This window comes from Corythoichthys intestinalis, chromosome 7 (genome assembly GCF_030265065.1).
Source record: "Corythoichthys intestinalis isolate RoL2023-P3 chromosome 7, ASM3026506v1, whole genome shotgun sequence".
Classification (NCBI taxonomy): Eukaryota; Metazoa; Chordata; class Actinopteri; order Syngnathiformes; family Syngnathidae; genus Corythoichthys; species Corythoichthys intestinalis.
The window spans coordinates 26483113-26508182 of NC_080401.1; the positions used below are offsets into that span (position 1 = coordinate 26483113).

General features: G+C 38.4%; 1 protein-coding gene across 5 annotated transcripts in view; it reads right to left on the reverse strand.

Moving 5' to 3' along the window:
• hmcn1 (hemicentin 1) overlaps window positions 1-25070 on the reverse strand; it is a 166708-nt gene that overhangs the window by 75720 nt on the left and 65918 nt on the right. For all 5 annotated transcript variants that reach the window (XR_009063824.1, XM_057840740.1, XM_057840739.1 and 2 more), the window contains 16 exons: window positions 21442-21607; window positions 19968-20095; window positions 19508-19759; window positions 16835-16930; window positions 16563-16757; window positions 13512-13642; window positions 12163-12310; window positions 11800-11929; window positions 11559-11713; window positions 10988-11266; window positions 8275-8556; window positions 6980-7088; window positions 6736-6905; window positions 6421-6575; window positions 4221-4344; window positions 4018-4119 (listed from right to left, as the gene is read on the reverse strand). Coding sequence is in view for 4 of the 5 variants with exons in the window: in XM_057840740.1 (XP_057696723.1) it covers window positions 4018-4119; window positions 4221-4344; window positions 6421-6575; window positions 6736-6905; window positions 6980-7088; window positions 8275-8556; window positions 10988-11266; window positions 11559-11713; window positions 11800-11929; window positions 12163-12310; window positions 13512-13642; window positions 16563-16757; window positions 16835-16930; window positions 19508-19759; window positions 19968-20095; window positions 21442-21607 (2622 nt within the window). In the remaining variant the exon portion in view is untranslated. The remainder of the gene's footprint in view (window positions 1-4017; window positions 4120-4220; window positions 4345-6420; window positions 6576-6735; window positions 6906-6979; window positions 7089-8274; window positions 8557-10987; window positions 11267-11558; window positions 11714-11799; window positions 11930-12162; window positions 12311-13511; window positions 13643-16562; window positions 16758-16834; window positions 16931-19507; window positions 19760-19967; window positions 20096-21441; window positions 21608-25070) is intronic.

The window sequence follows — 25070 nt, forward strand, 5'->3', positions numbered from 1 at the left end:
AAAGAAATTTGAATGTTGAGGCCAAAAACAAAAAACAAACAAACAAAAAATCATACTTATATTGTGCATCAACAACATTTGCCTGTAGTATTTTCTGCATGTTGAGTAAAAAAATGCACAAAATAAAACGTTTTAATATTCCATAACAGACTCACTAATTTCCCAAGTGAATTATTATTGTTGCTGCAGGATTGCCAATACTGCATATAATTATATGCATGTAACAGGGACGCTCATTGTCCTTGATTCATCTTTCTTTGAAAGGAATGACAGTATTTCAGAGTATTCACAAACAACTTTGGCATTTTTTCCATTAATGTTTTTTACTTGGTTTAATTCAGTTTAAAGTGCCTATGACAGCAAAAAGCACGTTTCTTTCATATTTTACAAGGTATTTTATGCTCCTGAATGAAATGGACCATTTGGATGTGTGTGGAAGCGACTGATTTATTTATTCAATTTTTTAAATCCCGCGCTATTAAAATGACTTCCTATATTGAGGAAGATTGTGAATGTGACGTCACCCGGGTCACCATCTCACAATACAGCCATTAACCATAGCATGCAGAAGGGCTGCAGATTCAGACGATTTTGTGGATAAATTTGTGTATTTCTCACATCACATCAGCCGCCTGTGTTGCAAGCTTTTGTTGCTGCACCAGGGAGAGGCGTGTGAGCCTTTTGGGGTTTCAAAAAGGTCCCATTTACCACATGGAGAATGGCCAAAACAAGTCCCACAACTGTGGGACCATTGTACCGACAAGGAAGTGAGTAAACTATGTGTTTTGTATCATGTCAAATACTGGGATCATGGCACACGTTTTAATAAGGAGGTGGCTTGCATTTTGTGGGTGACAATCAGGCATGAAAATGGGTCAGGGGTTAAAAAGGTGAGAAGGGTGTGGAGGAAATATGTTCCGGTAGGGCTGTCCCAAACGACTAATTTTCTCCCGATTAGTCAGCCGACTATTTTTACAATTAGTCGACTAATAATTTTTCATTTTTATTTTTAACAAATAATTTAGCAATGAAATTTTTGTTGATGCTTATTACTTCACAAAAACATTTGATTTTTTTTATTAAAGTACAAATAAACATGTAAATAAGAATAATTAATCACACATAAAAAATTAGGTCAAATGCTGATAGTAGGCCTGAACAATAAAAACTATCATTGCCATTTTTGGGGAGTTAGCCATACTAAAACGAGAATTTTTTTCACCAAATAACTTGAATAGCTATGTTTGGGATAGCTGCACTGTTGACCAAGAAAAACAGTTTGGTCGCTCTGCCTAGCAGGAGGGAGAGTGAGACGCTGTGGTTCTGTACGAGCATGAAGCAGAAAAACATGAATGTTTTTAAATAAAAACCCGACCGTTTTCACCAGATTCCGATGCTCTGAAAAATGGCGCCATCGGCCCGAATTTATATAAGTGAGTTTAATCCAGGATCTGCACACTTGCTGCGTTTATGAAGTAAAAAAAAGTTTAAATATTGAAAAAAATAAAAACAATTGCACATCCTGCGATGTAACTATTGCGCATGCGCACATTGCAATGGCAATGTTCAAACGATATAATGTGCAGGCTTAGCTGATAGCATTTACTAGTGCAAAAGAATGGAATGTAAACAGATTCAGAACACTGACTTCGCCTTTCCAACATGATTCAAAACAATTCTTAAAAAAAAAAAATCTAGCATTATTATTGTAGCATACTACTACTATATATAATAGTATTACAATTATAATATTGATTGCCAATCACACGTGACATGCTTTTATTTTTAAATGTTCACCGGAAGTACGTTCGCTAAACCGCTAACAACTTTACACGCAGCAAAAAGCACTTTTCGTCATTGTTTGTGGTGTTGCTAATAGATTTTTTCATTTTTTCATTTGCAAATGCCGTTAACCAGCGATTTTCATGTTTGATGTGTCACCTTTTAACCGCAAGTTTACGTTTTGGAAAAGACAGCCAGACAGCGTGTGTTTTTTTTCCCCCATGAGTCTCAATGTAGCAATGCTAACGTTTACAGTGTTTAATATAGACGTGTTTCCTTATTTTGTATGTGTGAATTGTAACTCTATGGCGTGTTGATGACCAATAAACATCTCGACACAACAACTAGAGTCTCATATGTCATCTACGCGCACGAACAAATGTATGCACACGCGCGGTGATAAAACGCAGGCTTTGCAACTTCAATAAAACATGTAGTTAGTTGAATGGAATTACGACCCCCCCCCCCAAAGATTTTCTCCTCGGATCTACACAATTCACGTAGCTCACCCTTTTTGACTTCAAAACGGCGAATTTCGCCGAAAGGTGAGTGATTTTCATGCCTGTTGACAATACTCCCTGTTAGACCTCGTGTGCCCGCCCACATAGGCTTTGCCCCAAGCAGCTCCCCACTCTGACGTCGGCCTCTCTCTGCCTGCCCGCTGGGGCCACAACAGAACGACGAGCCTTAACTTGCTTGCTGCTGGTGTTCGGTCAACTTTCGTTTTGCACCACATCAGAAATGGCCGCGAATACAGCGGTTACAAAGTAAACACTACAAACTTTCTTTAAATAAAGGAATATTTACTTTAATTAATTTTTATTAATATTTACTTTAATTTGATCATGGATGGACATGTAGAAAAATTCTCAGACCCATCCTGTCATGTTAGCTGCACGCAACAACGGCACGCCTCTCTCTCTTACTGTTTACATCTTCGCCGTGTCGTTAAGCATTTTAGCAATTTACGCCATATTTGTATGAATGTTTACGATGTTATGTTGTTTATTTAGCACCTGTGGATAACATTGAGAGTCCGACTGAATATAAAAGACGGCTTGTTCACTGTCACAACAGCTTTGGGAGCAAAATATTATACCGATCGGTGAAGATAATCAACCCCGCCGCCGTGTGTGACATGAGTCGGGGTAGTTTTGTGTGATTTTTCGTTTTCGAAAGTGTAGAAAAAGACTTGGAAACGCTGCTCGTTTCGGGTTAGCATGTCGGCTAGCTGTCACGCATCCTGTTTTGTTTACCTCTTTCCTCTGTCTCCGAAGTCTGGGCAGGGAAATGACAAAAGCCGGACTAACTCCGGTGGCATAAAATACCGTTCGGGAGGTGCAAGAAGTCGGCAGTTTTGACCATTATGCAGTAATTTTGACCTGTCGTACTGAATAAATGCATTTTTAATATTTCATATTCCATTTAGCACAAGACTATTATTTGTCATACCATTTATTTAGCAATTGCTAAAAAATACTTAGATAAAAAGAATATCCTGTAAAAATATTGAAGTAGAGATTGAAACAATCATGACATTTTGCTGCTCTGTGTTGCATTTTCCTCATTCTGAATCTTCCCCCTTAATGGGCTGAATTCTAAATCAGCTGAAATCGTGATCCTGCCAACGTCATCATCCAGCTTTGGATGCTAGTCTGCTATAATGACAGACGAGGCAAAACAGCAGATTAGAAAAATAATTTCTTGTCATCTGCGCTTTGCCAAATTGTATATAGTCGAATCATCTGAAAATAAGATTTTAATTCACAAAATAATGCTAGTTAAGATTTTTTTATGTTGTCAAAGGCACTTTAACCATAAAGTAAAAAACAGCCTTAAAAATATATATATAAAAACTGGCAAAAAAAAGTTTGATGCCTTTATTTTAAAGGCCCCATAATATCTCTCAGCTCGCAAAAGATGTGCATTAAAACATTTTTACAATGTATCATTTAAAAACCCCAATAGAGTTGGAATGCAACATCAGATCCAAAGTAGAGAAAAATATCACTGGAGTAGTCTTTCATTATGCTGGAATGCGAGTGCTTATCTGTACCGTGCACGCTACACCGCTTGGAAGGAATGGTAGTGATAATATAATGAAGTTGCCTGTAGGGAGTCATCTGAGATCAATTTTCTGCTGATATGTTCATGGGAAAGCCAAGGCCACAGTACGGGTCAGAAGAAACTGTGCCTTGGAACGAGAGAAGAGATGAGGACATTTGGGAGTCTCACCAGGTAATGGACTTCCTGTGACTGTGCATTTAAGCTCAGTGGAGAAACCTGACAGGATGGTCTGGTTGATGATGTCTTCAGAAGTGGAAATTGTGGGCGGCACTTTGAAACAGAGTTAGAATATAAGAACATTTGGAGGAATCCACGACAACAAACAGGAGAAAACAAGATGCGACAGACTCAAGTCTATATTGTTTTGTTACCATGGACGCTGAGCCGCATGCTTTTTTGTGCTTCACCAGCAGCATTTGTGGCCAGACAAGTGTATTTCCCAGAATCCTCTTGTCTTGCCCGCGTGACCTTTAGCACTCTACCCGCTGAATCCAGCTGGTGTAGGAAAACACATGCAACGACACACAATAAACATGCCTCATTACTGTTTATGTTAAAATTGACGGTTAACCATTTCTTCTGAGATTTCAGAGCGCAAATACAGTTAAAATAAATTTGTTCTCTCTGGTCTTCAAATTACATAAAACCATAGGCGTAGGTTTACATAGGGACTGTAGGGACGTAACACTACCAACTTTTCAGGATGCTCAAATTCTTCCCACCAACTTTTAAGCAACCTTATTTGCATTATATAATGATTTCAGTTATATTGGTCATTTAGATTGTCTTCCCATACGTTGTAAGGATAGAATTGACCCTACCATTATTAAGTGAATTACAGTACTTTAATTATGTTCAGACTTATATCGACCCCTTTTCACTTGCTGAATGTGCCACTAAATTATTTTCCCCTCAAACGCATGTTTGATAGGCTGATGACTTGACCCTCCCCACACATACAAACACGCACTCCCCCCCACACAAAAACAACTTGCCGCCGCTGCTGCCCCCTTCGAAGACGAGGAATATAAGTTTTTTCCGTCAGCAGCAGCTACTATAAGTAGTGCAAAAACGTAAATGTTGTGTAGGTGGTGAACACACCACTAATTTTGCTACTGAAAGTCTGACCTGCATCAGAGTTAGCATAACATTAATCTGTGAGAATTTCTCGAACTCGAGGAGGAAGCTGCTTTGAGAGAAATATCCTTCTGCATGTTTTCTACCGTTAACGTTAATTAAACTGTAAGAAATGTAGTGAACCACTCCCCCTTCCCCCCAGTTTTCATTTTTATTTAATTGATGTGGTCTTAAAGTAGCCCAAAGGAGCTTTCGTTTTTTTGTTCAGTTTGGCCGTGCTTTTGGAGAAAAACAGTAGGGTTTTACCTAAAGGAAGGCTAATTTTTTCTTTATTTCTGTTATTCCCTGACGAAGTTTTTTTGTCATATTTAATTTATTTAGACAGACAACTTTGAGAGGTATTATGACAAATGTTTATTTTATTTTTTTTTGCATTCCTGGATACTTAAGAGATGATTAACAACTTTGTATTTCTTATGTTTCCGAAGCCGTATGTTTTATCTACAGTATGTTGATATAATTTGTGTTCAAATAATGCAATTTAAATTTGTAAAAAAAAATCCAGACATTTATTCTGAAAGTTTTCAAAATGTTTTTGGAGTAGTTTTTGAAAACAAATGTTTGAATCCAATGGTGTATCACCTGAACGAATACATATGCACTGCGAAAACCCACCTTCTTAAAACTGGAAAAAACAACAACTTATATTCCCTTGTTTTCAGTCTAAATCTACCAAAAATAAGTAAAATTATCTGCCAGTGCTTCAAGTAAATTTTACTTAGATTTCTTGAAATAAGAAAAATAGCTAGATGAAAATAATACTATAATAATATATATAATAACAATAATAATATAATAATACTTAAACTAAAAAGTTTGTATATTTAATCTTTTAAAAAAACAGTTTCGCAGAAATGTTCTTAATTCAAGAATTGTTATTGTTCAAAACATTATTGTTAAGGATTTTTTCTTGATTTAGGTGAAAAATGACCAACTTTTGGATGTATGGGCTTAATTAGAACAAATAGTAAGATTTAACTAAAAGTAAGTGGAAGAATCTGACGCATTAATCTGTTAACTAGCCATTAACACTCAAAACAAGATGAAGAAAATTACTCGACTAGATTTAAAAAATATATATATATCAGATTAAGACATTATACTGTAAATTTGAAGTGTGAAAGTTAGTATACAGTGTATCACAAAAGTGAGTACACCTCTCACATTCCTCAAGATATTTAAGTATATCTTTTCATGGGACAACACTGACAAAATGACAAATTGACAAAATGAAAAGTAGTCTGTGTGCAGCTTATATTAATATGTTATATTAATGTCCAGTCCTCAGCAAAAAAGTAAACATGCAGGTTATGCTGTTATGCAGGTTATGCTGTTATATCGTCCCAACCAATATTGATACCAAACCTACGCCCTTGCATAAAACATACACCAACACATGTTTTCTCTCTTTTAATACTGAAAAAAATACTCAACCTTAAAGTGCATCTGTGATGTATCAACAGGTCGACCATCTTTCAGCCAGGTAATGGTGGGCGCTGGTATGCCACTGGGCATGCACTCCAGGCTAATGGATTTGTGCAAAACCACTGCACGTTCAGCACTTCCAGTTGATCGAACTGATGGAGGAACTGAAATAATTGAGAGTGTAGACTCACTGTCTGTTTTATAGAACAAAAGAATGAGCAAACTGGCATTTGGATAACACAAAAGAAGATGGAAAATGCTCACCTAAAGATTTGCACAACACACAATGTTAAAACTATGTATTTGTATTTGAAAAACCCTTACCCTGTACAATCACATTGAAGTCCTTCTCATCGTCTCCTCCTTCATTGGTGGCTACACATTGAAAGCGACCTGTGTCAGAGACCTGAGCCCGGGGGATTATCAGTCGCCACCCGCTGACAGCAAGTCTTAGCCCCTCACCATGTCTGAGTAATTGCCCATCTTTAAACCACCTAAGATTGAAGAAGACTTTGCAATTACTTTCCTTTCAGATTCTGTATAATTGGTCCCAAAAAACAATCTTTACGTTACTGCAGGAGCCGGAGTTCCAGTGGCATGGCAATCAAGCTCAAGAGGGCTGTTAATTATCACGGTCCTGTCAGTGACTCCATCTCCTCCATCAATTAAAGGTGGCACTGAGCGGAAAGAATTTTAGGGATGGTAAAATAGATTATAACGCTTATATGTCTTCAAAATCTATTTGTGCAAGAAATTGAAATGATTTTCTGCCAAAGTTTAAATAAACACATAGCCACATACTAAATATAGTGATCCCTCATTTTTCGCAGTTAATGGGACTAGAACCCGCCGGGATAAGTGAAAAACCACGAAGTAGCGCCCCACCCCCCTTTTTTGTGTGTGTGTGTTCAATATTATTGATTTAGCATTGGAAAGAGATACATATCAAACAAATTTAATTAAAGAAACAAATTAATAAAAAAAAAAAAAAATTAAAATTAACTTTTAGGTACCCTAATTTTCGGACTATAAGCCGCTTTTTTCCTTTATTTTGAATCCTGCTGCTTTTAATCAAGTGCGTTTTATTTTTTTATTGATTTGTATTTATTTGTTTATTTGATTTCTTTTTAAGCAACACTTTATTTGACAGGGGCATCATAAGACTGTCATAATTGTGTCATGACAGTATCATGGGCTTATCTGAATGCTTATGACAGATGTCATTAAGTGTCATCCTGCAAATTATGTCATTAACTCCATTTACGTTCAGCTCGGATATTTTACATCCATTCAAAAGTGAGATAATTTGTCGGATGACACAAAATGACGTTTGTCATAAGCATTCAGTAGTACCCATAGCAGTGTCATGTCATAATTATGGTAGCCATATGGCGCCACTGTCAAATAGTGTTACAAAATACCATAACTAGCAATTAATGAAACTGGAACAATAACTTGAAAAAATAATTAGCACAGAACATGAATTTTCATTGTTATTTACATATGTGGCGCTGCAATGCATGCTAGGAGGCATGTTGGACAACAACAGTGCTGACAGCAGGCGGCAGCAGACGAATGATGCATTCGGCACTTTCAAGTTTCGGCTTCCAGGCATCTCTGGCAAGATCAAATCTTAACGTCTGTAAATTATTGTTAACTTTAATAAGCAACTCCGGTGCACTGCCTGACCAACAAAAGGAGCAGGAGGGAGAGTGAGACTATGCGATCGGATAGGGACAGCTCATCTGTATTTTTTTATTTATTTTTTTCCGCGATGGACTGAGGGCGCGAAGTTTGAAGTACAATAGGGAGGGATCAGTATAAATTTACAGTATATAAATCCACCCAGCTATTTGTGCGTACCCAAAACTCTGACGTCGTACTTGACCTCTGTCTCCCCAGCGATGCTTGTTGCCACGCAAACGTAGCGTCCTGAGTCCAACACCTTGGCTGACAGGATTTGTATTTTCCTCCCATGGTCAAGCACCCGGAGAGTGTCTCCATCTTGCACTGGTACGCCGTCCTTCAGCCAGGTAAGAGAAGGGGGAGGGTAGCCACCAGCCTCACATTCCAAGATGAGAGCCTTACTGAGAAGCACTTTTCTTTCAGATACCCCGCTTTGTTCCCCTTCTATGGAAGGAGGTACTGCGGGTAGAAGACGAATTGCAGAAAATGGTTCAGGTTATCTGATTTTCTACATCAACTCTATTCACTTTGTTGAATTACCGCATTTCTGAACTATAAATATCATCAGCCCAAAAATGCATAACGTAAAGGGGGGTAAAAATCATACAAAGTTACACTGGAGTATAAGTCACATTTTTGGGGGAGTATTTAATTTGATCAGAGACCATGAAACAACATTATACAGTATAGTAATAAGAAAAAAATTGAGAGCAGGCTAAATAGGCGTCTCTTAAGGCCAAATTAAACCGGACGCGTCTGTGGTATGGATCCGCCAAGAGATAACGGCGGAGCCAATCTGTTTCCCTCCTATCATATTGTTCAAATTATATTGGCCGCATATGCGCTACGGATTGACTACAGACCATCTCCGACTTTGTGCCGTAGCCCGCCGGATGGTTTGCACTATTTTCAAATTTTGCCAGAGACACACCCATCAAAATGGGCGGAGCCCGGCCGGGTGATCAACAGGCCAGGTGCTTATTCATGGTTCAAACACCAGCGAACATGGACGATGAACGATTCTCATTATGGAGGTGGAAAGTCACACATTTAAAAAGGAATCTGCATGGAATGTCTTAGCAGAAGCTATGAAGATGGTGGAGTTATGCAAGTTATGTAATTTAAAACATGAATTAAATAGTAGAGAACGGGTTGTTGACGCTGACCAGGTGTCACAAACCCATGGTAAAAGCAAAAAAAAATTTGGGAAAAGATTTTCAGTCAAATTATGTCCACCTCTCTCTCTGCTTCTCTGTTGAGTACAGACTCCGTGTTTGTCGTTGTTTTTAATGCCACATTATCGCTCGCGATCACACGAGAGCTCACGACGGGATGGAGCTGCCGGCCGCAGTTGTGCGGTATGTTTTGTTCTAATTTTTGACGTACTGCAGAGCACGCAGTCAACACGGGGATTGGCGGCTCCGTACCGCAGAGGTGCCCGGTATAATTTGGCATTTAATGTGACATATTAACAGTTTTTCTGATACTGTATCTAACGACTAAACAATGCAAAATAATAGACTTCATAATATATTGACGTGACACATTCGCCATTCACTGCGTCACGCCTTCCCGAAGGGGGCCGTCCCACTTGCTGCTTTATTTATTAGCAGTCAGTCACATGCAGCGATCTAACGCCGGATTTAGGTTGAAAAAATACTAAAGCTGTACTGCATACAAACAGGAAGGATTATCTCAGGAGTGATTTGTTCGAGGATCCAAGGTAATTATTATATTTTTCGTACCATGCCTAACCCATTTTGAAATGGTGAGAAAAAAAATCAATGGGAGAAATTAGCCGCTACAACATTAGCATTATACATCGCAATATTTATGTAAAATAACTGCTAACTGCCCGTTTTTTTTGCTTTTAACCAAGTCTATAAAATCTAAACATTTATTCACAAGAATTTTCAACGCAAAAAGTTCTTCGTTGTACTAAGGTGGCCGCCACAGTAACTTAAAGACTAGCAGCACATTCGACATATTAACGTATAATAAATGCTAACTGCCCGTTTTTTTTTTAGCAAGACTCAAGATTGTTTTACGTCCATATCTATAAAGAATTCAGGGATTTAAGCATTTATTCATAAGAATTTTCAACAGAAAAAGCTCTTTGGTTGCATATAGCGGCCGCTAATTTGCTTACTGACTAGCATCATAGTTCGCATCATTTACGTAAAATAAATGCTCACTGCACATTTTTTTTTTTTTTTGTTGCTTTTAACCAAGAATCGAGACTGTTTTACGTCCATATTTATAAAGAATACAGGGATTTAAGCATTTATTCACAAGAATTTTCAACGGAAAAAGCTCTTTGTGATATGGCGGCCGCTAATTTGCTTTCTGACTAGCATTATAGTTCTCAATAGTTACGTAAAGTTAATGCTAACTGCACTTTTGGTTTTGCTTTTAACTAAGAATCGAGACTGTTTTATGTCCACATCTATAAAGAATTTAGGGATTTAAGCATTTATCCACAAGCAATTTTCAACTGAAAAAGCTCTTTGTCTGTGTTTCCACTCGGTCAGTTTGACGGAGATAGGCCCCCTACCAATTGGCCCCGTGCCCCGTCAATATATGATGAAGTCTATGCCAACATTATCAAACTTTCAATCTCGCTACCAAATCCATTAATGTCTTCATTTTCAGTATCACCTCTGAACAAGTCTGGAAGCTTAGCATACTCTTCCTGCAGCTGTCAATATGAGGGAAAAAAAAAAAAAAGAGAAGGACCGGTATATACTAGTAAGTTGCACCTTTATACAAGTTGCAGGCCTAGCCAAACTGTGGAAAAAATGTGACTTATACTCCAGAAAGAACGGTACTTTACATTCACATGAGTACTAAATTGATGTAGCCCGGTAAGAATAAAATGTTAATTTCTTACAGTAGACGTCAAGTTCAAAGCGCTTTTCATCGGTCCCGGCCACACTGGTCACCTTGCAGGTATACTGTCCACCATCAGATGCCTGCACCCGAGAGATCTTCAGGTAACGACCTTGCTCTACATACTGAGATTGACGGCTAGACAGGATAGCCTCTCCTTTCCGGTACCAAGTGATGGTGGGGTGTGGGACTCCACGTGCCTCACACTCAAGTGTGACTGTTGTATCCAACAGGGCGGTAACTTCTGTTGTTTGGTTACCACCTCTAATGGATGGGGGGACTTGGAAAATAGGGAGGGAAAATTCATATTTTAATTTATAAGCTAATTTTCCTCTGGATTTTTGTGTGACAAACTTCATGTCAATGTATTGGATGATACTAATCTGTCTTCATAAATTTGTGCAATACATTCTTCTTTGGAAAAGTGTCGATTTACAACAGGTACGTAAATCATATTTTATAACATTCTACTCTTGAAGTCATATTACTTTCCGAGCAAAAGTTCCACATATTTTTTCCAACCGTCTCTTTAATCATTAATTCCACAAGCTCTTTTTCAGTCAAACACTCACCATACACATTGAGATTGAAGTCCTTGGACTGTTTGCCAGCTGTATTCATGACACTACATTGATACCTTGCCTGGTCTCCTAGACGGGCACTCTTTATTCTTAAAACTTGACCATTATCACTGACCTCCAAGTTTGGATCCCCTAGAAATACCACCCTAGAGCGTATACATAAATGGAAAGGAATGATTAAAGAAGCACTTTAATGAGCAATTCGTCCATTATAATATTAATGAATACTAACTTTCGGTCCTTGTACCACTGGATGGTGGGAAATGGCACTCCTTTTTTCACCTTGCACTGCAACGTGATCTCCTGTTTAAGAATTCCAGTCATATCTTCTGGAAAATCCGACCCTGCAATTGTTGGTGGAACTGTGGCACAGAAGAAGTAAGGTTGATAACTAATCAATTACTGCTTCTATTTTACCCAGTAATGTCTGAGAAAAAAAGCCTATAGCAATTGAATAATACTGAAGGAAACACCTTCATTTTAATGGGAAAAAAAATTCATTGATAATAACGTAACTTGCATGTTTGTGTATTGTGGTTGAAAGTCTTACATTTTTTCAATATATAATTTACCAATAATCGCAGTCTTTACTCACTCAGTACATCCACAAAGAAGTCTTTTTCAGTGCTGCCAGCAATATTGATGGCTTTACAGGTGAAGCTGCCCGCATCTGCTGAGGTTGCCTTCAGTAGTTTTAAGGATTTTCCCTTATCAAGAATCTGAATATTTTTACTAGCCTTTACCTGTTGAGAAGCATAGTGACATGTTACGTCATTGGGTGCCACTGGCAGTGATAACTGAACCAAAACTGCGAACCACAACTGCTCTAAACATGAATATTTTTATGGTGACCACACAGTAACTATGGCATTTTATCGCATACAACTCAGGAGACAGATCAACAACCTTTCTACTGTTGTAACTACTTTAATGTTATTTCATACATTTACTGATTGGCTTGTCAATATGTCTTAATATTTGTATTTTTCTTTATTATTTTACCAACTACTCCAGCATACACTGTGAATACTACACTAGCAGTGAATGAGATAAACACATAGCATTTAAAAAAAAAAGGACAAAATAAAAGGCCTTTAACTATCTGTACTACCTACCAGTTAAATCCTGATCATACAGCAGGCGAACAGATAGAATGTTCATAAAGTGTATATGATGATTCTTATAAAACAGCGACAAAAAAAAAAAAAACATTTGGGGGAGGGGGGGCGAAACCTTGATAAGGGACCATGCTAACCATATCACTGATCTAACTAACCAACTAACTGATTAACTAACTAATTAACTACACCATCTTCCCTTTGTGGATCTTTTAAATAAACAAAGTTGATGGATGGATGCATGGATGGATGGATGGATGGATTGGTTGGTTGATTTATTGATTTATTGATTGATTGTTTGAAAAAGACATGCCTTAAAACAATGTCAAGGACCAAATGTTATGCATAGTTGAGCTTGTACACTGCAAAAACATACCTTCTTAAAACTAGTTCCATTGTTTTCAGTGTAACTCTACTAGAAATAAGTTAAATTATCTGTCAGCGCTTCAATTAAATTTTACTCAGATTTCTTGAAATAAAAATAGCTAGCTAAAAATAAGCTTAACAGCTATTTTAAGCAATAAATAGTTTATCTAATCTTAAAAAATGCTCGTGTCAGTTATGTTCTTAATTCAAGAATAGATATTGTTCAAAACATTATTTGAAATAATCTTTTTCTTGATTTAGGTGAAAATTTTGGATGTATGGGCTTAATAAGAACAAACAGTAATATTTACTTAAAGCGAATGGAATAATATGACGCATTAAACAGTTAACTAGTCTTTAACACTCAAAACAAAATGGAGAAAATTATTTGACTAGATTAAAGAAAAGAAATCTGATTTAGATGTTATAAATTTACAATATAAAGGGTGATTTTACTCACAAAAATGTTATCTTTGTACCAGGTGATAACTGGGGTCGGACTTCCTGTTACATCACAGATCAAACTGGTGGGATGCCTCTCAACCACAGACACGTTTAGTGATGAGTCACTTTCAGTGAATGTTGGTGGCACTGGAGAGCATTAGATGTGATTAGAATAATGATACATAAAAATGAAAATTTATGTCTGAAACTAAATATGAGAAAGCTGAGGCCAAAACCCGAATACACTACTATTCACTGAAGACTGCATATACTGGTTAACTTGAAATGTACGGCAAAATTAAGTCCGCAATAAATAAATCAGTCCTTATTATAAAAAATTAAATAAATAAATAAAAGAATTGGTCTTCCAGGATCGATACTTACTAGCCAAAGCTACATAGCCTCTAAGTTTCAAAACTAGCGATGTGTCGTTCGCATATTTTTGCACCCAAGTATGAGTGCAAGTTACCTGATTTTGAGGATTTGATTATACCGAGTATTGAAGATACCGAAAAAAAGTTGTGTTTTTTTGTGTTTTTTGTTTTTATTTGAACAAAAGTTAAACATGTTACAGTATTGTACTTTTTCAGTACTTCCTCTTCCGCTTTTTCCAGGAGTATTGTGTCGTACAAAACGTATATATTTTTGTAGTATTTTTGTAGTATCGCGGCATATAACACGTATATATTTTTTTGTATCTTTTGGCAATGCCATTGTATTTCTGGATTATTTTGTTACTTTTTAGCCCTTCAAAAGTCAACATATATTAGTACAGTGGGAGAACAAGTATTTGATACACTGCCGATTTTGCTGGTTTTCCCACTTGTAAGCCACGTAGAGGTCTATAATTTGTATCATAAGCTCTCTTCAACTGTGAGGGATGGAATCTAATACAAAAATCCAGAAAAACATATTGTATAATTTTTAAATAATAAATTTGTATTGAACTGCATGAAATAAGTATTTGATACATTACCAACTCGTAAATATTTCGGCTCTTAGTTATTTTTTAAGAACCCTCCTGTTCTCCACTCATCACTGCACCTAAGTAACTGCACCTGTTTGAACTTGTTACCTGTATAAAAGACACCTGTTCACATGCTCAAACAAACAAACTCCAACCTCTCCACAATGGCCAAGACCAAAGAGCTGTGCAAGGACATCAGGGATAAAATAATAGACATGCACAAGGCTGGGATGGGCTACAGGAAAATAAGCAAGCAGATTGGTGAGAAGGTAACAACTGTTGGAACGATTATTAGAAAATGGAAGAAGTTCAAGTTGACGGTCAATCTGCCTCGTTCTAGGGCTCCATGCAAGATCTCATCTCGTGGGGCATCACTGATCATGAGGAAGGTGAGTGATCAGCCCAGAACTACACGGCAGGACCTTGTCATTGACCTGAAGAGAGCTGGAACCACAGTCTCGAAGAAAACCATCGGAAACACATTACGCCGTCATGGATTAAAATCCTACAGCACACGCAAGATCCCGCTGCTGAAGCCAGTGCATGTCCAGACACATCTGAAGTTTGTCACTGACCATCTGGATGATCCAGAGGAGCAATGGGAGAAGGTCATGTGGTCGGATAAGACCAAAATTGAACTTTTTGGTCTAAACTCGGCTCGTCGTGTTTGGAGGAAAAAGAAGGATGAGTACAACCCCAAGAACACCACCCCAACCGTGAAACATGGAGGAGGAAACATCATTTTTTGGGGCTGCTTCTCTGCCAAGGGTACAGAGACCGTATTGAGGATGGATGGGGCTATGTATCGCCAGATCTTGGCTGACACCCTCCTTCCTTCAGTGAGAGCCCTGAAGATGGGTCGTGGCTGGGTCTTCCAGCATGACAACGACCCAAAGCACACAGCCAAGGCAACTAAAGAGTGGCTCCGTAAGAAGCATCTTAAGGTCCTGGAGTGGCCTGGCCAGTCACCAGATCTGAACCCGATAGAAAATCTATGGAGGGAGCTGAAAGTCTGTGTTGCCCGGCGGCAGCCCCGAAACCTGAAGGCTCTGGAGAAAATCTGCATGGAGGAGTGGGCCAAAATCCCTGCTGCAGTGTGTGAAAACCTTGTCAAGGACTACAGGAAACGTTTGGTATCTGTAATAGCAAACAAAGGTTTCTGTACCAAATATTAAGTTCGATTTTTGTGATGTATCAAATACCTATTTCATGCAATTAAATGCAAATGTATTATTTAAAATTCATACAACATGATTTTCTGGATTTTTGTATTAGATTCTGTCCCTTACAGTTGAAGAGAACTTATGATACAAATTACAGACCTCTACATGCTTTGCAAGTGGGAAAACCAGCAAAATCGGCAGTGTATCAAATACTTGTTCTCCCCACTGTATATATATAAATTAGCCCTAAATGATATTAGAAACAATTAACATTGTGACAAACATTGCCAAGGCTCCACACTTACTTTTTGCATCGGTTGCACTGGTGCAGCTAACTTTTTTCTTAAGGTGCACCAGCACAAAATGTAGGCACACCCACATTTTTCATTGCATCACCTTTAAAGCCGTACTTTGAATCACTCTCCGTAACGTTCATATAATTTATGAGTGAGTCCACTCAAATTCACTCATGCTGTGACGCTCACGCTGCCGAGAACAGCCTCCCGACAAAGGAAATTGACTATACGAGGATTAACAGATTTGTGCCTATGGTCATAGAGCTACAGAGCCTTCAGTCGCCAGATCAAAGTTATAAACCTATCATTGTTAATCTTAAGTGGCAAACTCCACCTGCACTGTTGACCAAGAAAAGCAGCAGGAGGAAGAGTGAGAGACTGTACGAGCATGAAGCAGAAAAACATAAATATATATTTTTTAGTGAAAACCCGATTCTTTTCACCCAATTCCGATCTTCTGAAAAATGGCGCAATTATCCTGACTTCCAATCACGTGATCGGATCGGGAGATCCCTATTCAAAACCACAATCTTAGTCACATTTCAGCCAAAAATCATCGCCCACAGAATTTTCGATGCACCTCTAAAATAAGAAATGCAATCAGCTTTGGTTGTGCTGAGCACATTAATCAGAGCAGCTACCATTGACTTTGAGCTGGTACTTCTTCTCTGTAGACCCAGCATCGTTAGCAGCAGTGCAGACATACTCCCCGTCATCCAGCGGTGACAAAGATGCCAGAATTAAAAGTGTGCCATCTTCCAAGATAGACACACCGGGCTCATTACCAGTCAGCTCTTGGCCATTACGCAACCATCGAATCACAGGCTTGGGAAGACCTGTAACCACGGGCAAAGAAATAAAAGAATTATACTGCATTGTTGTAAAAGACAGAGGTAAAAATCTTGTGATGTACCTTTTGCAGGACAAGGGAAGGCAATACGTTGTTTTGCAATTCTCTCTTGTAAGGGACTATTGAATGGGGGTTCCAAAACATCAACCACTGGGGGAACTGAAAATACACACATGGACAATTTAGGACAATTTATGTATCTGCATAAAAGACGAGTACAGCTCTTGAGACATACAGTGAGGAGCAGAAGTATTTGCACCCCTTGTGATTTTACAAGCTCACCCACTTAGAAAATAGGTACTGCGCCTCATTGTATATATGCTGTATTCTTTTTTGTCTTTCAAAGGGAAGGCTTATACATGTGTTTGGGATAAATACAACAGCTGCGATTTTTGGATTTTTGTTTTGTTTTGTTGTTTGTCCCTTTTTTATACAGAGCAAAACTATAAATAATGATAATAAATAAAAAGAAAAAAGTACAAATATACTGTACTGTAATTTTTGGACAAAAGGGACGCCTGACGTATACTATATTATACTACTACATACTACTACATGAGATTTGTTTTTCAAATGTAAAAATTTTGTAAATAAAATGTATTATTAGTACTATTATATAGCCGTGGTTCTAAATTAGCGGACCGCGGTCCACGACCGGACCATGGCACACCTCTCTGCGGACCCACGGACGTACAAAAAAAGTAAAGAAAAAAACCCCAACTTTTTTTCAACATACATCATTTATATGAATTGCCGGTCTATCGCTTTGCGCTACTATTCTATCGCATAATTCTGTTTGATTTTTAGTCAAATATCATACGTTTTCACTTCTGTTGTCATCGCTATGACAACGATGCGCTGATTGGCTGAGAGAGTCTGCGTGGATGCACTGATTGACTGAGAGAGCGTGCATGGTTGCGCTGATTGGCTTAGAGAGCCTGCATGCTACTAGCTAGCGTGGACGGACCGCAGCAGTGTCAGCAACCTCAAACACTAGTCGCACCCGGCACTTTGCAATCTGTTTGTACATGCTGTCGTGTACTTTTATTTTTCATTCAAGAACGTGAGTCACACTGTGAGCAAACATGATTTATTTATTTCCCCGTGTTACCCCGGCACTCTCGCTGCATGAGGGCAACGTTCAAGATCACAACGTTAAGCAACGTTCACTAACACCACACATGCCACCAGTAGAAGATCACAACGTTAAGATAACGTTTACTAACACCACACGTGCCACCAGTAGAAGACCGAATCTAACAAAATGGCATGCTCAAAGTTGACCAAGAGAAGAAAAGTGGACAACAAAAATTGCAGTGTCAATGAGGAATGGAATGACAAACATATGAAGCCGTTGTCTGATGGAGAAATAATAAAAGAGTGTATGACTCAAGTGATGACAGCAATGTTCAACGGGAAAGAAAAGGAGGAAATGGCAACAAAAATCAAATCTCACTCTCAGATTTATCAACCAAACGACACAATGAAGTGCTGGCTGATAATGTGGGTAAACAGCTTTGTGACCCCCAAATGCCATTTCTCTAATTGAGCAATGTTTTACAGTTAAAGTTACAGTCAATAATTGTTATGTTTGCGCCTTGATGACAGCACTTGTCATTTATATCTGAACAAGTGAACATGTACTGTACTACTTGCACGTTTTCATTTTCGTCCAGCAGTGTTTTAGTTACAAAATATACTGTCAATAGTTACTGATGGCACCTTAATGAAAGATCTAGTCAATTATTTAGTGTACATGTGTAAACATTGTTCTTGCTTGTTTTTATTTTTTGTATTTTTAATCAAGTAAAAAAAATGTTTTGTTAATTTATTTTTATTTAATCAGGATGTACATTTTACCGTATTGGCCCGAATATAAGACGGTGTTTTTTTGCATTGAATTAAGACTGAAAAAGTGGGGGTCGTCTTATATATGCGGTCCAGACATTATACCCATTCACGATGCTAGATGGTGCCAGATATCATTGAAGCGATGTTCTGTCATGACATATCTCAGCTACTCTCAAGATTAACCAGTTTGCATTATTTTATTGCAATGTTTTTCCTTATTCAGATTTGTTTCAAGACTACAGTTACAGTTCGACTTCACTTTGATGGTTAATGCAGTTATTGCAATTTTGTTGTTTTATCACAATAGATTGGTTTATTCACATTTCAAAAACCAGAAGCCATTCATTTACGAATGTGATTGCACTTTAGTTTACATATTTAAATGTTCAGATATTAAGATTTGAATGAGGCAAAATAACATGCTTTTTTTCTCTCAAATATATCGTTGTAATTATTTTCTGTATAAAAATTACCGGTAATTTGGTGTTCAAAAATACTTTTTTCAAACTTGAGTCTTGAAAAAGAGAGGGGCGTCTTATAATCAGGGCCGTCTTATATTTGGGCCTATACGGTATTTTTGTTTGGTTCAAAGAAAACCACCTTCACCACCTTCACCACCTTCGACCTGCCTTGTACTTGACCGACATTAACAAATAGACCCATGCTTGTATGAAAAAAAATAATTGTGGACCTTCAAGATTTGTATTTGAGGACCCCTGCTATATACTGTATGTATGTAAAGTATACAGCCGCATTATAAGCAGGTGTCTACATTGTTATCATGGGATATTTACACCAAAAGACATGCGGTTCATTAGTCTGTAAAAACATTTTTGGCCAATTTAAACACAATATTCTCAAAATTAAATAATACTTAAAACCAACCATGTATTAGTAGTTGAACTTGAGCTTCATCACTGCCTGCAATGTTGACTGCCGTACAAGTGTAAGTTCCTTCATCATCCAGCCCCACTGGGCCCAAAATGAGACTGCCAGCAGGTGACATAGGATACTTCTTGCCATCCTTTGTCCAGGAAAGGGTGGGTTTCGGTACCCCTTGGACTACACACAGAAGCTCCACAGGATGACCCATCTGGACTTTTATGACCTTCGGACCAGCCTGGATACTAGGGGGCACTGCGGTAGGGGTGAAGATACAAAAATGTATTTGTTATTTAGGTATCTTTTCCTTATGATAGAGGTGTTTTAAAACACTTATTCTATGAATATGAATTCATGGAAAATTAGCACCTTGAAATTAGGATCTGTATGAAAACAATAATCTTCAGTTCCAGTAACAATGCAGCGTGGTTTATTTGCTAGTATTCTGTTAATGTGAGCTTACCCAAAACACTCAATTCAATGGACTGAGTTAGGTTTCCAGCGATGTTGGAGGCAATGCATACATAGAGCCCACTGTCTGAAATTTTGCTCTCTAAGATCTTCAGTGAGCCTGAAGGGAGCTGATCGTGCCTGGATGGAACATACACACATTAGTCATTATTACAATGTTGCATATTAACTAGGGCTGTCAAAATTATCGCGTTAACGGGCGTTAATTAATTTTTTAAATTAATCACGTTAAAATATTTGACGCAATTAACGCACTAGGCCCGCTCAGACAGATTTAAATGTCAGTACAGTGAAAGGCCAACTTGTTAATTGTGTTTTATGGAGTTTTTCCGCTCTCTGCTGGCGCTTGGGTGTGACTTGCATATGTTATGTGGCATAATGTCGCCCTCTGCTGGCGATTCAGTGCAGCTGATTATTTGGGTTTCGGCACGCTTTTCTGACGTGATTATATGTCGACGCGAACTCACGCTACTAGACAGTGCTATTCAGACCAGCTAACGTCCGCATCCAGTATTCAGTGGCAGTTCTCATAGCCCCATCACACTGTTTGTGTCTAATACATGCATCGCTTGTGAGTCATATTCCTCCTTTGTTTATATTCATGAGCATTAGATAGTTATTGATGATGTGTATTTGAATTTGTTCACATATATGGTGAAATGCAATTACATTGTTAGATGCTTGTGAGCTAATTGGCTAGTGCTACTGCCCAAATGGACACGTGTGTGTACATTTTATGTTATTTTGTGATTTATGCAAGTTATTGACACATTGCCTTGTTATTTTCAGTTTTACAAAAATACAAGAAACGTGCTCCTGTCAAAAAGAGATGACTTCAGTAAAGCCCATGCAACTTTGCCACACCGTCTGATTTCTTTTTGGAACTTATTTCGCTATCTGTCAATTTGTGTACTCACACACATTGAGGACAGAATAGGGCTACTAGTTTATTTTTTGATTGAAAATTTTACAAATTTTATTAAAACGAAAACATTAAGAGGCGTTTTAATATAACATTTCTATAACTTGTACTAATATTCATCTTTTAAGAACTACAAGTCTTTCTATCCATGGATCACTTTAACAGAATGTTAATAATGTCAATGACATCTTGTTGATTTATTGTTATAATAAACAAATACAGTCCTTATGTACCGTATGTTGAATGTATATCCATCTTGTCTTATCTTTCCATTCCAACAATAATTTACAGAAAAATATGGCATATTTTATAGATGGTTTGAATTGCGATTAATTGCGATTAATTACGATTAATTAATTTTTAAGCTGTAATTAACTCGATTAAAAATTTTAATCGTTTGACAGCCCTAATATTAACCATAAATTGCAGGCACAATGAAGATATTTGATCTTAAAACCGCTTAAATACCAGAGGTATACACAGATGTTGGGGACTTTCTATTAAAACAAAAGTATTTTGTGTTGTCCAAAAAATGTAGGTTTACCTCAGAGAGTAAGGAGAGATGAGCCGTCTCTCCCTGGTCCAGCTAATAGACGGTGGGGGGACACTGTGGACTTCACATGGTAAAACTGCATCTTTTCCTTCTATCACTGACATTCTTGTTGGGTCAGAAGAGCCACTGGCAGTGCCAGCAATAGACCTAGGGCGAACTTGAAATACAAATAAAGAACGAACAGATGAAAAGATTTCAAAGCTTTCTTAAAATATTAACAATTTGAGCCTATTTATTCACTGAATTACATATGTATCCACACTCTGTGCTGTTTATCCTCACTAGGGTCGTGGGCACAGATCTTTTAGGAATGTGGGAGGAAACTGGAACAGGAGCAGCAAAAAAAAAACAATGCAGGTACAATCAGAACATACAAACTCCATACGGGAAGGCTTGAGTCCTACCATTCGGTCAACGTTCTGTGCCTGAATTATATAATTCTTTTATTTATTAATTAAATTTTTTTTTTAAGTGGTCTCGCAACAAAATAAGCACAGAACATGGTCACTCGGACTCAATGCCCATGATCCAGCAAGGGACATGTTTAATATCCTTCATTGTGACAGCAGACCCTTACAATAAGTATGGCTCGCCAGGTCAGACAGGCACCATCTAGGTCTTACTGGAATTAGCCATGTCAGCTAAGGTCTATGTATACACTAGGACAGATAATTTTCTCCAGGGTATTTTGCACTATGTTTAAGGTGTGTTTAAGCCCCCCCGCATACGTAGAAAGGAGCAGCCTCATGTGTTACATCATTGCCGGCGCGGTTTACCCCTGAACCGGAAACTCATTTCTCACCGGTGGGAAACTTAGAAATGACTACATCTTCTAGACCAGGGGTCGGGAACGCCGTTTTGTGATCGCTGTTTTTTTTTTCGTGATCGCAATTGAACGCATCACGTGGGAGCGAGAGTGAAGGGCCTGAGGGCACACTCGGCTTTTACAAGCAGTTGCTCAGTTGTGATTTAAATAAATCTTAAGGAAAGAACAAAAACGAAAGCCTGACATTGTTACTTGGGATGTTACAATCAATGCTCAGTTGCGCAATCACTTCTTGGAAAATAACAAATAGAAACATATGGTTTGATGCTGCGTATATTTCCTGGAAGTGGTTAGCAAAACAGTGGCGCTCCTGGAAGTGGCGACAATTTTGGCAGGCGGAAATGTCATCAAAATGAAACCGATCTAGCGCCTCTGTGACTTGGGGTACCACGCAGTTCATTTTCGGGGTTTAAAATTTTCCTCGATGAAGTTTTTATATACTCCAGTTCGGCCGGCATTGTGTTGGAAAGGGCCAGCCCCGCTGCTGGCTGATCAGAGACTTAACAATAAACTAATCTGCGATGGGAGGACCACAAATGGGCATTGAATTGAAGCATATTATTGCGACGTACGTTTGAAGGTTTTAGAAAAATGTGTGAATGCATTATCAGCTCATCACAGCTCGTTCAAGTCCAGCGAGCCCACCAGTACCACATTTAAAATTACGGCTTGGTGGAGAGGCAGATGCACTCATCAAAAGAATTAGAAATTACTTGCGAGACATAGGTTTCTGACACCTGTTCTACACTCTAGAATGATAAACTGTAGACAATGACTGTGGTAAAGAAAAGAGGAGCAGGAATGCCAGGTCTTCATTGTCCGCCTCAATTGTTTACAATGCTGTCTTGCCGCACTAAAATTGGCGATGGCATGCTCCATGATGTCACTTCCTTAGTATCCGATAGTTGTACTATATTAAGTGGTGGGTAATATTCCCCGCCTCCATAATCCTTGTAACAACTAATCCAGGCAAGTAGTATATTAGTGTGGCCGACCGTTAGTCTAATTACATTTTTAAGGCTATTATCCGTCATAGTGTCTGTAAGTCCCCTAGCAGCACTAAGGGGCTATCTGCAAGAGAGGTCGTCAGCTCCCCCTCTAAGGACTAGATAAAGGGTGAGTACTCTGAACTGCTGTCTGGTTCATAGGTACAAACAACCCGTCCTACCACACGGAGGTGGAAGGAGGCCGAGCTCTGATCCACGGATGTTGAACCCCAATAGAAACTGCCTAGCTGGGGAAGGGTATTAAGCAGTGGCGGACTTGGCAATTTTGGGGCCTAAGGCAAACATATCCAGGGGCCCTCTTCATGGGTCAGAGGTTAAAAGGTGAGAAGGGTGTAGAGGAAATATGCTCTTGTACACTAGGGCTGTCCTAAATGACAAATTTTCTCCTGATTAGTCAGCCGACTAGTTTTACGATTAATCGACTAATCTAATCTTTTTTTTTTTTCTTTTTACAAATTTAGCAATGAAATTTTTGTTGACGCTTATTAATTCACAAAACCATTTTGGAACACTTAAATTCTTTATTAAAGTATAAATAATCATGTAAATAACAATAATTTATCACAAATTGAGAATGACGTTGAATGCTGATAGCATTTACTAGTGCAAAAGAATGGAAAGTAAACAGATTCAGAACACTGAATTTGCCTTTCCAACATTATTCAAAAAAATTCTTTAAAAAAAATTCTAGCATTATTACAGTATACTACTATATACAGTATAATAGTAGTATAATAATTATAATAATTATTCATTGCAATCATATTTGTCATGAAGAGTGTCATTTGAAAGCTATTCTTGGTGTAGAATCTGTAATATGTAGTATTTACTCAACATATTATAATACTAATTCTGAATCCAGAAATCATTATTTATATGACGAACATGACGTGCTTTTGCTGTTAACCAGCTGTTGAGTGTTATTGTTTGACAGATTGGAACTGTACTACATTGTTTCGCCACAGGGTGTGCTGTCATGTATTTTATGTTCGGTGTGAAGAAGAAGAAGAAAGTTAAAAGAGGCATTAGAGGCCTGTTCTCAACTTCTCCCTCACTGCACTTTGGCTCTCATGGAGAGCACGTTCGCGCATGTGTTCGAAATAAACGATAGCCGACGTGCAAAGTAGCAAGTGAGCAGTAAAAATAGCAAGCTTAGTTGAGTGAAAACCGCGGGAGAGCTAAGTGAAGCTAACGAACAGTTAAGCGGAGCTAAGCGATGCTAAACGACTGATACTCTGTCCGTCGTCGTGGAACAGTCCATTGTAGCGAGAGTGTGTGTGTGTGTGTGTGGGGGGGGGGGGGGGGGTAATATAAATGCAGCATTCAAATGGCTTTCTTTTTTGTTTTGTTATTTGTTTGTTTGGTATACTGACATAATTATACATGACGAATAGTTGGGGGTGCTGCTGGCTCCGGTGGCCCAAGCCGTTGCTCGTTGGGGCAAGGGCAGCTGGTTGGGGGCCCCCTACTGGTTGGGGGCCTAAGGCCATCGTCTACTTCGCCTGAATAGTAGATCCGCCTATGGTATTAAGTATGCACACACATAACCGGTGCTTCTCACCAAGAGCAATTCCAGAGTGGAAGCGAGTCCAACCCCACTCAGAGAAGACTGGTACTGGATCCCTAGCTGTCTGTCAAGGCAAACCGAACAATAGACTGTTTATCAAGCTAGAGCCTATTTTCTGGGACACACAAATTGCTCCAACCACGACAAGGTGACAGCTCAGAAAGGGGGGTTCAAAAAATACATTTAATAAAATTATCTCAATCTTTATTGAAACTGGCCC